The sequence below is a fragment of the Danio aesculapii genome, chromosome 1 (assembly GCF_903798145.1).
Source record: "Danio aesculapii chromosome 1, fDanAes4.1, whole genome shotgun sequence".
Classification (NCBI taxonomy): Eukaryota; Metazoa; Chordata; class Actinopteri; order Cypriniformes; family Danionidae; genus Danio; species Danio aesculapii.
Genome location: NC_079435.1, coordinates 25,991,489 through 26,005,277, shown reverse-complemented (window position 1 = coordinate 26,005,277; position 13,789 = coordinate 25,991,489). Strand labels below are relative to the sequence as shown.

Here is a 13,789-nt window from a genome sequence, read left to right as displayed (position 1 = left end):
ATATATATATATATATATATATATATAAATATATAAATATATATATATATATATATATTTTTTTTTTTTTTTCTCCAGTACTATAAATTGTAATGAATTACAGGTTGAGCATATATTACATCTCTATTAGTCAGTGATATACTATAGACTATAAGATGGACTATACGATAGACTATAAGATAACTGTCCTGTAAAGTCCGCTTACTAACTGAGATCTGCCTCTGGGGCACTAACATTTTGCTTTAAAGTCATTTAGTTTTTATCCAGAATGCTTAATTATAGATAAAACAGTACATGTCATCTGTCTTATGACACACAAAAGCTCAGGGGATGTATAATGACAAAAAAAAAAAAAAAAAAAAAAAAAAAATATATATATATATATATATATATATATATATATATATATATATATATATATATATATATATATATATATATATATATATATATATATATATATATATATATATATATATATATATATATATATATATATATATATATATATATATATATATATATATATATATATATATATATATATATATATATTTTTTTTTTTTTTTTTTTTTCTGGCCACTCTTCCACACAGTGGTCACTGGTTGTTATCACCTTCAGAGTTGCCATTATTTCTTGGTAGCATTTTTCACCAGTCTCTTTACAGTTACTCGGCTTTGGGGTTGTTATAAACCTATTTGTAACTATGCCAAACCTTTAAAATTTCTTAAAGATTAAAGCTTCTCCAATAGAAAAGGGATTCCTCTGTCCATTTTCAGATGTGCACTTCATTTAGAATTTTTTTATTTTTTACTTCTGACTACTGATTTATTGTTTCGAAAATGTGTGCCGCATTATAAAGGAGTGAATCCCTTTATATTACACTATGTAATATTTCACTTATGGAAATATCTCTTCAAAGATAACAACGTGATAGTGATTTGACTTTATGGTTTCACCAGGAAGATAAGAAGCTGTTACAATCTACATCTACAACTTAATTGCAAATATTTTTATGAAAATTTAAGATTTATACTCACAAATTGGTTATGGCTCTAGTTTAATCACAGTCATGCAATGAAAAGTATGTGCAAAGCATAAAGTTGGACTTTCCAAAGAACTATTTTAGATGAAATCTGATCCTTCAGTGTTTCTGCTATAGTCTGTTGTATTTTCTGTTATTCTGAAACCACACAACTGACCTTGTGAACTAACAAAATATGCTGCTGAAGTTACTGAATATCTGTAAAAGCATAATACAATAAAGATTTAAAGAGCAAACTCAAATACAGAAATTGAGCCAAGTTAAATGTAAACACTGTCCACCTCCTCCTTTCTAACTGGTCAGTATTTCAAAATGATTTCCAAAACCTATAGAGAGATGTTTCTCCCATTTTAAGCCATGGCAGTTGACTGTGGTTTTGTTTGAGCTCTGACCAATGTCTTACCACACAGACACATTAAAATAGAACAGATCTCAAGTGAAACTGAAAACTGAAAGGCAGTTGTAACCAAAATATTTAATTATTACCGTTTACAATGCTGTAGGCAGTTAAAAAAAGCAACCTTTTCTAGTTACTAGTTTAAGTATTTAAGGACAAAAATTATTATTTTCTACATAAATATAAAAACCACTACCTACATGCCTCATTACAGGCAGGCTTTTTTCAGTTTTTTTATGACAATTTGCATTTTTATAGCGTTATTATTATTATTATTAGTAGTAGTATTTATTATATGCACATTTATATTTGTTTTAATAAAAACAAGTATAGATTTGTCCACCTGTCAGGTTTTGGAGACGTATGCATCACCATATGAGGCATAAGAATAGGACGTGTGTTTGGATATAACTCAGTTTTTTGACCACACTTCATTATTATTGTTTATTTATTCATTTGCTGGATATTAGAAATGAATTTAGAAATAGTTTGAAGAGTTCACCTTTAGCTGATGAGGGATTATAAATCTTGTTTGGCATGCTGTCCCGGGAGAGAGCCCTGAGCTCATAAGTTCCGGCCCGGGGCTCCCTCCCGTTTGCAGGGCGAGAGGGGAGTTTGAGCTCAGGTAGATCTTGAGAACTCCCCTGCTGTATAGCTAATGAACAGATAGTGATTGCTCTTAAGAGATAACTACTTCCTAGGTGCATGTCTATGAAGCCGAACTGGATTAGTCAATTAACTTAAGTTGCATGTTTTTGGACGGTGGGAGGAAACCGGGGAACCCGGGGAAAATGCACGGGAAGAACCTGCATATTCCGCACAGAAACGTTGGCTGGCTAGAACAGTGACGTTCTTGCTGTGAGACAACAGTGCTAACCACTGGGCCACCGTGTCACCCATCTAAGAAAGGAGGAGGAGCAGGGGTAGAAGGGGGGATTCTTCAAAACGAAGATGGCTGTTATATGGAACATAGGGTATTTATAGTAGGCTTAGGAATCTTCTGATTGGTAAATCATAAATTGGATAATGCGGGACCAGCCCCAAGCAATCATAAGCATGTGATCCTCTCGAAATTAGTTTATAAATAAAGTTCACTTTGAAACAAATCTTTGCACTTAACAAATGAAAATTAATCATGTAGACTAATAGATGTCTTCAGTGGAGTGAGTTTCCACTATTTCCTTACTCCACAAAATTTAAGGAGTAATGTAAAGAGAAAGCAAAGAGGCCGAATGAAGGAGGCTCAATCTTTATTCTCGCACTGCAGATGGTCTGTTAAACTGTTTTCTCACTATAGTGAAGCGTTCAGTTTTTTCACTTACAGTCAAATCATGTTAATGACAAATGCACCATGGCGAGATGCAACTGACTCTTAAAGGGAATGGAAGATGGGAGCAAATTTTTCCATCCTTAACAACTGCAAAGGTGGATTCAGACATGCCCTTAATGCTTTTGCACCAAGCGCTTTAGACTTTCATCTTAGATAATTAAAAGAGCCAATTGACTTAAATGTCATTCCATGTAATAACAATCTACATATTAAATATCTTATCAGGAATATTTAGAACAAGATAAAGACTCCATTTAAGTCTCACTGTGAAGGCTTAAAATACTAATTAACTGATATATATATGTATTTTGCTTTCAAACCACAATGTTTACCAGTTTGTCATAATAAATAATAAAATTTTGTATAAATATTTTTTTGATTTCAATTATCACAGGTCATATTTATTTTATATTTTACTTATTACTACATTATGTTGAATAAATGGATCTGGGGCCAGTTGCACCAGCAGCGCGTAAGTTAAAATGTAGCCTAGTTGTGACTTAAAGGGACACAAAGTTAAAATTTACGCACTACTAAATATTTTAGTGCTGCACCACTGAACTTAAGTTTAAACGTAACGCTTCGTAAATATTTACGGCAGAAAGAAAGAGTTTGTGAAAGAAGAGTTTCATTATGTTCAAGGAGTGTCTTGTGTTAATTGTATCCATCAATTAAAACGAGAATTTCTTCATGACTGAGTTTTTCTCTCTGCTCTTTCATGTGTAGGATATAAAAAAAAATATCAAGTTTAATGTTTTGAGAACTTCATGTGTATTTCGCGTGCATTCATGGCTTGCGATGGAGGTGTGTGCATCGTCTGCTATTAGTGACTGACTGTAATTTAATGTTCTATAAAATGTAATTTATCATTTAATTTTCATAGGATAGATAGATAGATAGATAGATAGATAGATAGACAGACAGACAGACAGACAGACAGACAGACAGACAGACAGACAGACAGACAGACAGACAGACAGATAGATAGATAGATAGATAGATAGATAGATAGATAGATAGACAGACAGATGGATAGACAGATGGATAGACAGACAGACAGAGACAGACAGACAGAGACAGACAGAGACAGACAGACAGACAGACAGATAGATGCATTAGTTGCAGAATTTTAAAGCAGTTCAACGATTTAAATGCTTTTTAATGGATATTACGTCCTTCAATGAGACTAAGCATGACTTTACGGAGTGCTTACGACCCACTAACTACGGTTTGCCTTAAGAACATGTAGTGCAACCAAAGTGAGAACGAATTTAGCCACAAACTAGCTAGTAGTTACTAAGCCCCTAGTGTGGACTTCAAGTTCCAGTTTAAGAAAGAACTTACGAACAGCTGGTGCAACCCTACCCAGCTGAGTGACAATTTAACATGATTTCATCCATATTTCTAAACTTCCATAAATGTTACGTTAAACATTAAGGACACTTGCGATTAAATTAATTTGATGCAGACACCTCATCTTTGACCCATATATCTGCATGTACACAAACAAACACAGACTGGAATGCTTTTTTACTGCTTTTTCTCCAAACACACCCACCTACCCAGGTACTGCATGTGTATTTATGTATGTACGCATTCTTGTGAGAAGAGTGAAATGCAGCACCTCTTCAGAGATCTGACTGCTGTGTGCCGTCTGTCTCTCCAGGTCTCTCCTAAGCAGCGTGTTCTGTTTCTCCAGCTGCAGAACCCTGCGTGCCAAGTGAACACTACACACACACACACACACAAACACACACACATTTAGAAACCTATGATTAGAGTCACACAGACATAAAAACATTCAGTAAAAATAAAGATGAGCTTCTGGTTCTCAAAGAAGAGTGACCTCCTCAGACTTCACCTTTGCTTCAGTCTTCTCTTGGCAGTTGTTGGAATGTTTGCACCATAACCATATGAAAACAGAACCCTTTCTGCCTCATCTTCATTCTCCACTACAAACAACAACAACAAAAAATATTATTATGATAAAGAATAAAAAGTGTGTTTAAGAGCAACTGTGTCTAGACCACCCAGGTAGAGTCGTGGCCAGAAGGGAGAGCATTAATACTATAAACTAGATACTATAAAAACAGCTTTCTGTCTTCTTACAGTATGTAATGTGTAGGAAGATTTATGCTTCAAGTCAAAAAGGATGAAATGTTGTTCAAAGGGATAAAGGTGAAAACAAGGCCAAGAAATTGACGAAAAAAAATCCAAGATAAAGAGAAAAAAAAAAACATCTAGTGATGTACACAATATGGTTTTGGAAAAACTTTTGCAATTCAGTATTATCTTCAATATTATTTTTATTTTTTTAATGTAATGTTCCTTAAAGTAGAATATAAATCTAGGTCTGTTTATTGAACTAGCAGTTTTATTATTTAGTTTAAAAAAAAGATCTAACTCATGCAAGGACCGCCCCTCTATCATGTGCAAGTAGTCTTACATTTCACACAGTTGATTGTTGGTGAAACATGTGGTTTTGTGTCATATAATGTCTATATTAACTTCAATATTAAACGAGATCGGTTTTTATTCCAAATAACATGAGCACAAAAGTGACACTTATTTCAAACAACAGTTCAGCAAATGATAATTTACTTTAATACTAAAATTTAGGCACAATATTGTCAATAATGTTGAGTAGGGCTGCACGATATTGGAAAAAACTGACATCGGTATATTTTTTCTCTGCAATGTATATTGTGCTATATGTAATACAATGAGGCATTATTTCCCAAGATGATTTAAGTTACTCTTTTTTTTTTTTGCAAAGACTTTAAATTGATTGGGATGATTTTATAGGGGAGTGAAATATAAATCTATTTTAATGTTATTTATATACATATAATAAACAAAATACAGTCATAAATAAACACAATAGAGCAAATATTAAAGTGAAATAAACAGTGATTTACGGTTTTCTCTGAAGAGTCTAACAGTATTCGGTTACAGAAATTAAATGATCAAATGTAAATGAACAATGCATAGTCTTTATCATATAAATTGTTCAATGAAATGAATCTTTATTAAACTTCGATATGCTCTATTAAAATGCTTTGAACTCTCTTAAAATGCCACAGACATTAAAACACATGCACATGATTAACTTTTACTCTATTATGCTTAAATTGTGCAGTCTCTCCACAAATCTCATGCATTTTGAACTGTGGTTCCAACTCAACATTGCATATCTTGCGATGTGACTACTGCGGATGCACACGATGCTCAAACGATATAGTGTGCAGCCCAAGTGTTGAGTCTTAAATCAACATTGAATGACTCCATATTTTGAATGAATCAGCAGACTCATTCAGTATTCATATAAAGAGCTAGTTACTTCATTACTGAATTAGTAGTTTGAATAAACTGAACAAATTAATGACTGAATGGGCTCTATTTTAACTATACAAGAACATAGTCTAATGCATATGGCCCAGGTGCACTTATGATGTGACTGAATCCACTTTTGCTAGTTTACTGTAATTTCAATACACAAGGTTATCAATATTTATTCAATAGTTTTGAATGTTGTTGTGCCTTTTCAAACATGTATATTTCAATAAAACTACTCAGTTTGAAAACAGCTGTTTCAAACTACATCCAATACAATACATCCAGAAAAATGTAACTGACTCTGAAACTACAGTAACAGGCAATTTGAGAAAAAGAACATAAAAGAAAGGAGGGGGGGGGAGAGCTTAACTATAGAATAACAGCACAGTGATAAGGGACCGCATCTAGTATCAACCTGCAATCATTGCGCTAGGCATTCTTTTTACGTTTGATCTGTGCAGAGTTGATGACGTTAAAAACCTGTTGTTAACTTGCTGTGGTTAATAACCTGGGGGATTTTAAAACCTGGCTAGGCCAGCCTTTCTCATCACCTCGGCTCAGTGTCAGCATATTCACTGAAGAGGGTTGTTTAAGGACACGGCCCTAAGGCCTTTTAGTCAAACCATCTTCAGTTCTGATTTAGTATGGCATTTTGAACATGCAGAACAATTTAGATGTGAAGAAAACAGACACGCAGCGTATTTAACATGCTTGAAATTCTGACCTGATAATGCAACTGATTATATTAGTAAACTTACATGCTTACATGCATGTTTTGCAGCAGAACTGTTTCCAGAGTAGTCATTAGCAGGCTGCATATTAAAATATATTTTACCACAGCTTTGATCTCCTTGAGTCTACAGAATAGTGTACATAAGGTATAATTTATGGTGCTGTGCATTAAAGTATTTTATTGCACATCTTCCACTCAATCAGAATCAAGAATTTCAACAGGCCATGGAATAAGAACAAATTTGACCCTCTTGTCGAGACCCCAGGAACATTTTTTTAATTTGCAATAAAATGGAGGTTAATCTAGTCTTTTGATTCTTTCTGCTGATGAGAGGATTGGTTACAGCAGACACTGTGGACATCCAGTACAAATTCTCCGAAATGTTGATGCACTGTACACCAAGAGACAGATCTTTACCCTGTTTAGTGTTAAACTGGTGAGCAATTCAAGTTGCAGTGTTGGGTGGATTTCAAAATCTTAATTCTCAGCATTATCATGGCCTTTCTGGTGTCTGGAATGTGTTAGTGAAAGTGTAAAACAATCAAGAAATTCACATGGGAGACTCAAATAATCACAGATTTGGAATGGCCAACTTCACTACTGCTATGGATGAAATGGTCTTTAGAGCTCAGTCAGTTTAAAATTCAATAAAAAAAAGTCAAGTTTATCTGCCAGTTAAATAGGGTTTCTAATAATAGGAAAATTATTCCCAAGTTCTCCAATTTCCCCCACAAGTCTAAAGACATGCGCTATAGGTGAATTGGATAGGCTAAATTGTCTGTAGTGTATGTGTGTGAATGAGTGTGTATGGATGTATCCCAGTGTTGGGTTGCAGCTGGATAGGCATCCGCTGTGTAAAACATATGCTGGATAAGTTGGCGGTTCATTCCGCTGTGGCGACCCCAGATTAATAAAGGGACTGAGCCGAAAAGAAAATGAATAAAATGAATCCCTAAATTCCAGATTAACGCCAATAACTGGAAGTTATCTGTAAGTGTTTTCTAATTTTGATCAATTGTATTCTTTTATCAAATATCTCATTTAATTTTTCAGTCATATTTCTCATCAATATGCTTAAAGCCACAGTATGTCACTTTTGGCCAAAGGTATAGTTTGATGATGCCATGACTGAGTGTGAAATCATACGAGTTGTCAACATTATTGCAATCATATTCATTGATTAGCTAAAGTATTCAAAATATGGTACCATAGTAGCATGAAGCAGAAAGGGCTGAAAGCCAATGAAGCGAAACTGAAGAAACTGCTGGTGAGAGACCAGTGCAATGTGGCACGGTGAACAGCAGAGCTTTTATTATGACACTCTCGAACTTGTCCGGTTCCTCAGGAAAAAGTGCTGTTTTATCATACTAAAATGTTTTAGGGTTCTGTTTTAATGCTGCTCTGTGCAGTCTAATAAATTTTGGCATTTCCCTGTTTTATATAAAACCAAACAGGAAACTGAATGTGTGACATAATATGAAACATTTGGGATAATGCAAGTACAAACAGTGTTCAGCATAATTGAGTACAGCCCATTTTGAAAATGAGTATTTTTATTCGTTTCTCAGTGAATATAGGCAATGTATTTTGGTGCATTTAAACGAAACAGATTTATTAGACAGATGTTTTATTAAAATAATATTTTAGTAAGCAAACATATGTAGAAACTGAAAGATAATACAATTAAATTCAAGCTAAATATTGGAAAATTTAAAACAAAATTTTTTGCTTCTCTTGATATTTAGTATTTTTCTATAACCTACTAGCTGTCCTAGCTTTTGGACTATTATCGCAAGTTAATTTGTTAGATAAGCTCCAGATCTGGGGCTGCACGGTGGCACAGTGGGTAGCACGTTTGCCTCACAGCAAGAACGTCACTGGTTCGAGCCTCGGCTGGGCGTATAGGTGAATTGGGTAAGCTAATTTATCTGTAGTGTTTGTGTGTAAATAAGTGTGTATGGACGTTTCCCAATGATGGGTTGCAGCTGGAAGGGCATCCGCTGCATAAAACATATGCTGGATAAGTTGGCGGCTGGATAATAAAGGGAATAAGCCGAAAAGTAATGAATGAATGAATGAATGAATGAAAGCTCCAGATTCGGCTTCAGTACTGACTAAACTAATCTTTATGTACAAATATAACACTCCTATAGTTTCCTATTAAAAATATGAATTTAAAAGCTAGATTTGTGAGGGGTGTGCTTATATATGCTGAGCACTGCGAGTCGGCAAAATGTATAACACTGTTTTAGTGTTTTTTGATATTTTAAGGAAACAATTGCAAACATTGTGGCTTTAAAAAACCTCTCTTTTACTCCTGTTAGTATAAATCTAAATAATTCACTTGCAATGACTGAATCAGTCTGGTTTCTTACTCTCTGCAGCCTGCATGGTAACATCATCCAGCTCCTTCTCCAGCCGCTCATACGTCTCTAGTCGTGCCTGATGCTCAGAATTCTGGGCTTGCAGTTCAGTGATGCGTTTTTCTGATGATGTTTGAAGCCCATAAAACTCTTTTGTTAGAACCTGCAAAAGCAGATCAAGAGAAGGGCAATGATATAATGACAGAAGCTGAGTAACAAGGGTGGTGTCATAACATCATGTACAAATAGGTTTTATGATGCTGACAAATATGTACAGTCTTTATTTAATAGGGCAACAATTGGGTTCAACCCTTGTCTGGTGTCTGAATGAATTGAAAATCAGTGTGAGGACATTCGAAGAATCAAATTGTGAGGTAATAATTCAAGAGTATATCAATATTTGGCATTAAAAATTTATCTTCACACTTAAAACTTTCTAAACGGTCTTCTTTCAGTGGAATACATAAGTATAGATGCTCAGGATCCAGAATGCCAAGCTTAAAACTGAAAAACCGGCATTATTAAAACAGGCCATAAGAGATGTTTAATGACTTAACTTAAACGTTGGTCTGTTCCTGCAGAAGTAATGAAATTCTGTATAATATGTTAAGCTCGTAATCATTTTTATGAAATGCTACAAAGAATGTAATGTAAAATGAATGAACTTTACAATATTACAATTTCACACTTGGTAGTAAAAACACTCTAAAATAATGGTTCATTAGTTAATGTATTTACTAACATAATCAAACCATTAGTAATACATTTATTACATTATTTATTTAGGTTAGTTAAATTTAGTTAATACACTGAGTTAACATGAACTAACGTTATTTAATGTAAGTTGAGATTAACTTTGGATTTTAATAATGCCTTAGTTAATGTTGGACTACAATTAATAATTGCTTTACAAGATTATTCACACTTAGTTAAAGTTAGTAAATACATTCGCTAACATTAACTAATGGACCACCATTCAAAAGTGTAACCAAAATTACTTTAAAATAAAAAGTAAGCATAAAACACTACAAATATTATCAATTTTAAATACTAGTGAATTTAGGAATGTCAAAAATAATATCTATAGGATCCATACTTCAAATATAGTATGGAAAATATAGAATTTTTGTTAAATTATTTACTTATTTAAAATCTAAATAAAATAATAATAATAATAATAATAATAATAATAATAATAATGACAACTGTGAAAACTTATAATTTTGTTAAAAAGTAGTTAATTTTATACCACCTTAAACATAAAATATTCATTGATACTTATAATTACACAATATTAAAACCCTAACAGGCCAGTAAGCAATACAATACTAATATGTTGTATGTTGTGTATTTTTAATGGTACATTCATGACACACTCATGCTACTTTTATTTTATCTTTGGAACTTTACAGCTACTGTTTACTTTATTACATAGCAAAGAGTGGTCAGCAATTTCTTCCTTTTTCTGCTTTTAGTGTTTCTTGAAAAGATGAAAGTCAAGCGTGTCAGAAATGACATGAACTTGTTGTAAATGATGACAGAATGTTGAAACGTTCCTTTAAGGAATTAACAGCTTGAATTACTAAGCAATTAACAGGTTTTAACTTGCAGTGAGTCTAAAGGAAATCACTTTGTTCGGGATTTATGTGCACGGCATCGCTGCCATAGAGATTTAACCCAAATGAAAGATTTATTTATTTTACAGAGCCTTGCCTCCAGTTTTTTCTGATGTTTCTCACACTCAATTTGACAAAGGCTGAGGTTCCTGGCTGTCTCCTCCTGGACCATCTGGGATCGCTCCAACTCAAACTTTTTCAGCTTCACCTGGTTGAGCAGTTCTGCCACCCTACTGTCTGAACCCAGCTGCAGCTGCCTGAACCTGGACACAAGGACAAACATCTGCTAACTTTGTTTGTTTTTCTGTAATCAATTTGATTCATTGTGTAATCTAAAGCTCAAATGACATGTGAGGACTTTAAGGTTCTTTTGTACGTTTTCCTCAGTAATGTTGTGAAATATCCTTCCAATCTTTAATAACTTTTTTATATTTCAATATAATTTAAAATGTTTTATTCAAGTGATGACAAAGCTACATTATGTTGAACATTTTATTAGTGTCTCAAAAACATTTAGATTTCTTTCTTATTACAAAATGATTCATAGAAGTTACTTCACTCCTAAGAAACACCACTTAATGAAACTCCCAAATGTAATTTCTGCTCAGAGGATGTCATAGGTACATACAAACATATTTTTTGGGAATGTAAAAACAGTTCTAACATTTTGGGAATTTTTCTGTTATTTCAGAAAAAAAAATTATATAGATAGATATATATATATATACTGCTCTTACAGCAGCTAAAAAACTTCCTGGACCAGAAACACTCCATGTACATGTTCTTGGATACATGTACATGTTCTAAGATAAAATATATGCCATTGTGATTTTTTTCCTTTGCATTTTATTTAACCTAAAATTCCAATGTATCTACCTTTGTTAAAATTGTTCTTGAAAGAAATTAAATGCAGAGGTAAATGTATTTATTTATTTACTTTCATTATTCATTTATATGTATTGTAGTCTTTTATTTCCCAGAGATGGGCTGCAGCCGGTAGGGCATCCACTGCGTAAAACATGTGCTGGATAAGTTGGCGGTTCATAATAAAGGGATTAAGCTGAAAAGAAAATGAATGAATGAATGAATGAATGAATGTAGCCTTTTATTATGTATATTTGTTCTCTCTTTTTGTTTTTGGCTCTGAATTGTTACCTTTTTTGTTTATTTATTATTTTTGCCAGTAGTGGGTGGGGTATTAATAGAAAATACAGTTGGTTGCTATCTGCTTGTCTATAACAATGTATACTAGATTATTTCCAACTGTTCAATAAAAATCTGATCACAAAAAAAAAAAAATCTTTCTAATATTCTTGTTTGGTTAGCAAGAACATCTTTTTAATTTCAGTATATGTATATTTTAAAATACAGTAATGTAGAATCTTGTTTCTTCGATAATTTAATAAATGAAAGGGTTTAAAAGTACAGCATTTCTTTAAAATCATCTTTACAGTCACTCAAATTGTGTTTAAACAAAACAGGAATTGAAGAAAAAAATCTCAACTGTGGCTCACCTAAGGCTAAGTAACTACTAAATTAAGGGGATGTCAAGCTTGAATGTGACCGCCAGTGACGTGATAAGTGCATTTCCCTGGGCAGAAAAATCACTGTTTTATCATGAAACCCCAAATCCCGACATGCCTAAGCAGATCAAGTTTCTGTTTGCATCTTCCTAAATTTACCGCCAGGTCTCTGATGGATTAAGCCAATTTTACAGAGAGCTCGAGGGGTTTTGGTTGAAACCGTAACCACACCTGTGGAGGGGCCAAACTGGCAGGTCAACATTTTTCTCAAATGTTTGTGCCTTGTCACTAACATTCAGTCAAATGTAGGCACTTCTGTAAAGAATACAATGGGAATGTCATCATTATGGTGACCAACACCTTTAGAAATAATTATGACAAATTGTACCATAATTGGCCAACTCCCATCATAGATTATGGAGTAAGACTGGATATTGTTTAGCTTGTTGATTTAAAGGATATTACAGTTGTTTTGTTTATATAAATTCAAGGAACAGAAAGGGAGAGTAAGGAGGCTGCCGCAATAGTGTGCATTTAGGAGTGGTTGTCTGACTAAAATTTGATTGCACCGTTTACCGTATAAGTATGTGATGCTTGAAAAACACCTGCTAATGGATTATACACAACAGTAAATATTTAATTGTGACCCTGGTCCACAAAACCAGCATTATGTTGCATGGGTATATTTTTTGGCAATAGTCGAAAACACATTGTATGGTTCATAATTGTTTTTTTATGCCACAAAACGCTTTAGAATATTACTTTAAGATTGTATTAAATAAGGCGTCTTGGTGGCGCAGTGGGTAGCACGATTGCCTCACAGCAAGAAGTTTGTTGGTTCGAGTCTCGGCTGGGTCAGTTGGCATTTCTGTATGGAGTTTGCATGTTCTCCCCGTGTTTGCGTAGGTTTCCTCCGGGCGTTTCCCTGACATGTGGTATAGGTGAATTGGGTAAGCTAAATTGTCCGTAGTGTATGTGTGTGAACGATTGTGTATGGATGTTTCCCGGCAATGGGCTGCAGCGGGAAGGGCATCTGCTGAGTAAAACATATGCTGGACAGTATGCTGGATAAGTTGGCGGTTCATTCTGCTGTGGCGACCCCAGATTAATAAAGCGACTAAGCCGAAAAGAAAATGAATGAATGAATGATCGCTTTAAATATATGATTTTAGAGATATATATAGTGGCGGCACATTTCTCAGTGGTTAGCACTGTTGCTTCACAGCAAGAAGATCGCTGGTACAAGCAGTTGGCATTTTTGTGTGGAGTTTGCATGTTTTCCCCCCGTTCACGGTTGTTTCCTCCAGGTGCTACAGTTTCCTCCACAGTCGAAAGACATGCTCTATAGGTGAACTGAATTAGCTAAATTGGCCATAGTGTATTAGTGTGTATGTTAGAGTGTATGAGTGTTTCCCAGTACTGGGTTACGGCTGGAAGGGCATCCGC

The 13,789-nt window shown here is 34.1% G+C and overlaps 1 protein-coding gene across 1 annotated transcript in view; it reads right to left on the bottom strand.

Annotated features, from left to right (window-relative positions):
• pibf1 (progesterone immunomodulatory binding factor 1) overlaps positions 1-13,789 on the bottom strand; it is a 61,425-nt gene that overhangs the window by 33,431 nt on the left and 14,205 nt on the right. The window contains exons 11-14 of the mRNA XM_056457999.1: positions 10,918-11,083; positions 9,217-9,367; positions 4,634-4,724; positions 4,397-4,499 (exon numbers count right to left, since the gene is read on the bottom strand). Of these exons, the coding sequence (XP_056313974.1) occupies positions 4,397-4,499; positions 4,634-4,724; positions 9,217-9,367; positions 10,918-11,083 (511 nt within the window). The remainder of the gene's footprint in view (positions 1-4,396; positions 4,500-4,633; positions 4,725-9,216; positions 9,368-10,917; positions 11,084-13,789) is intronic.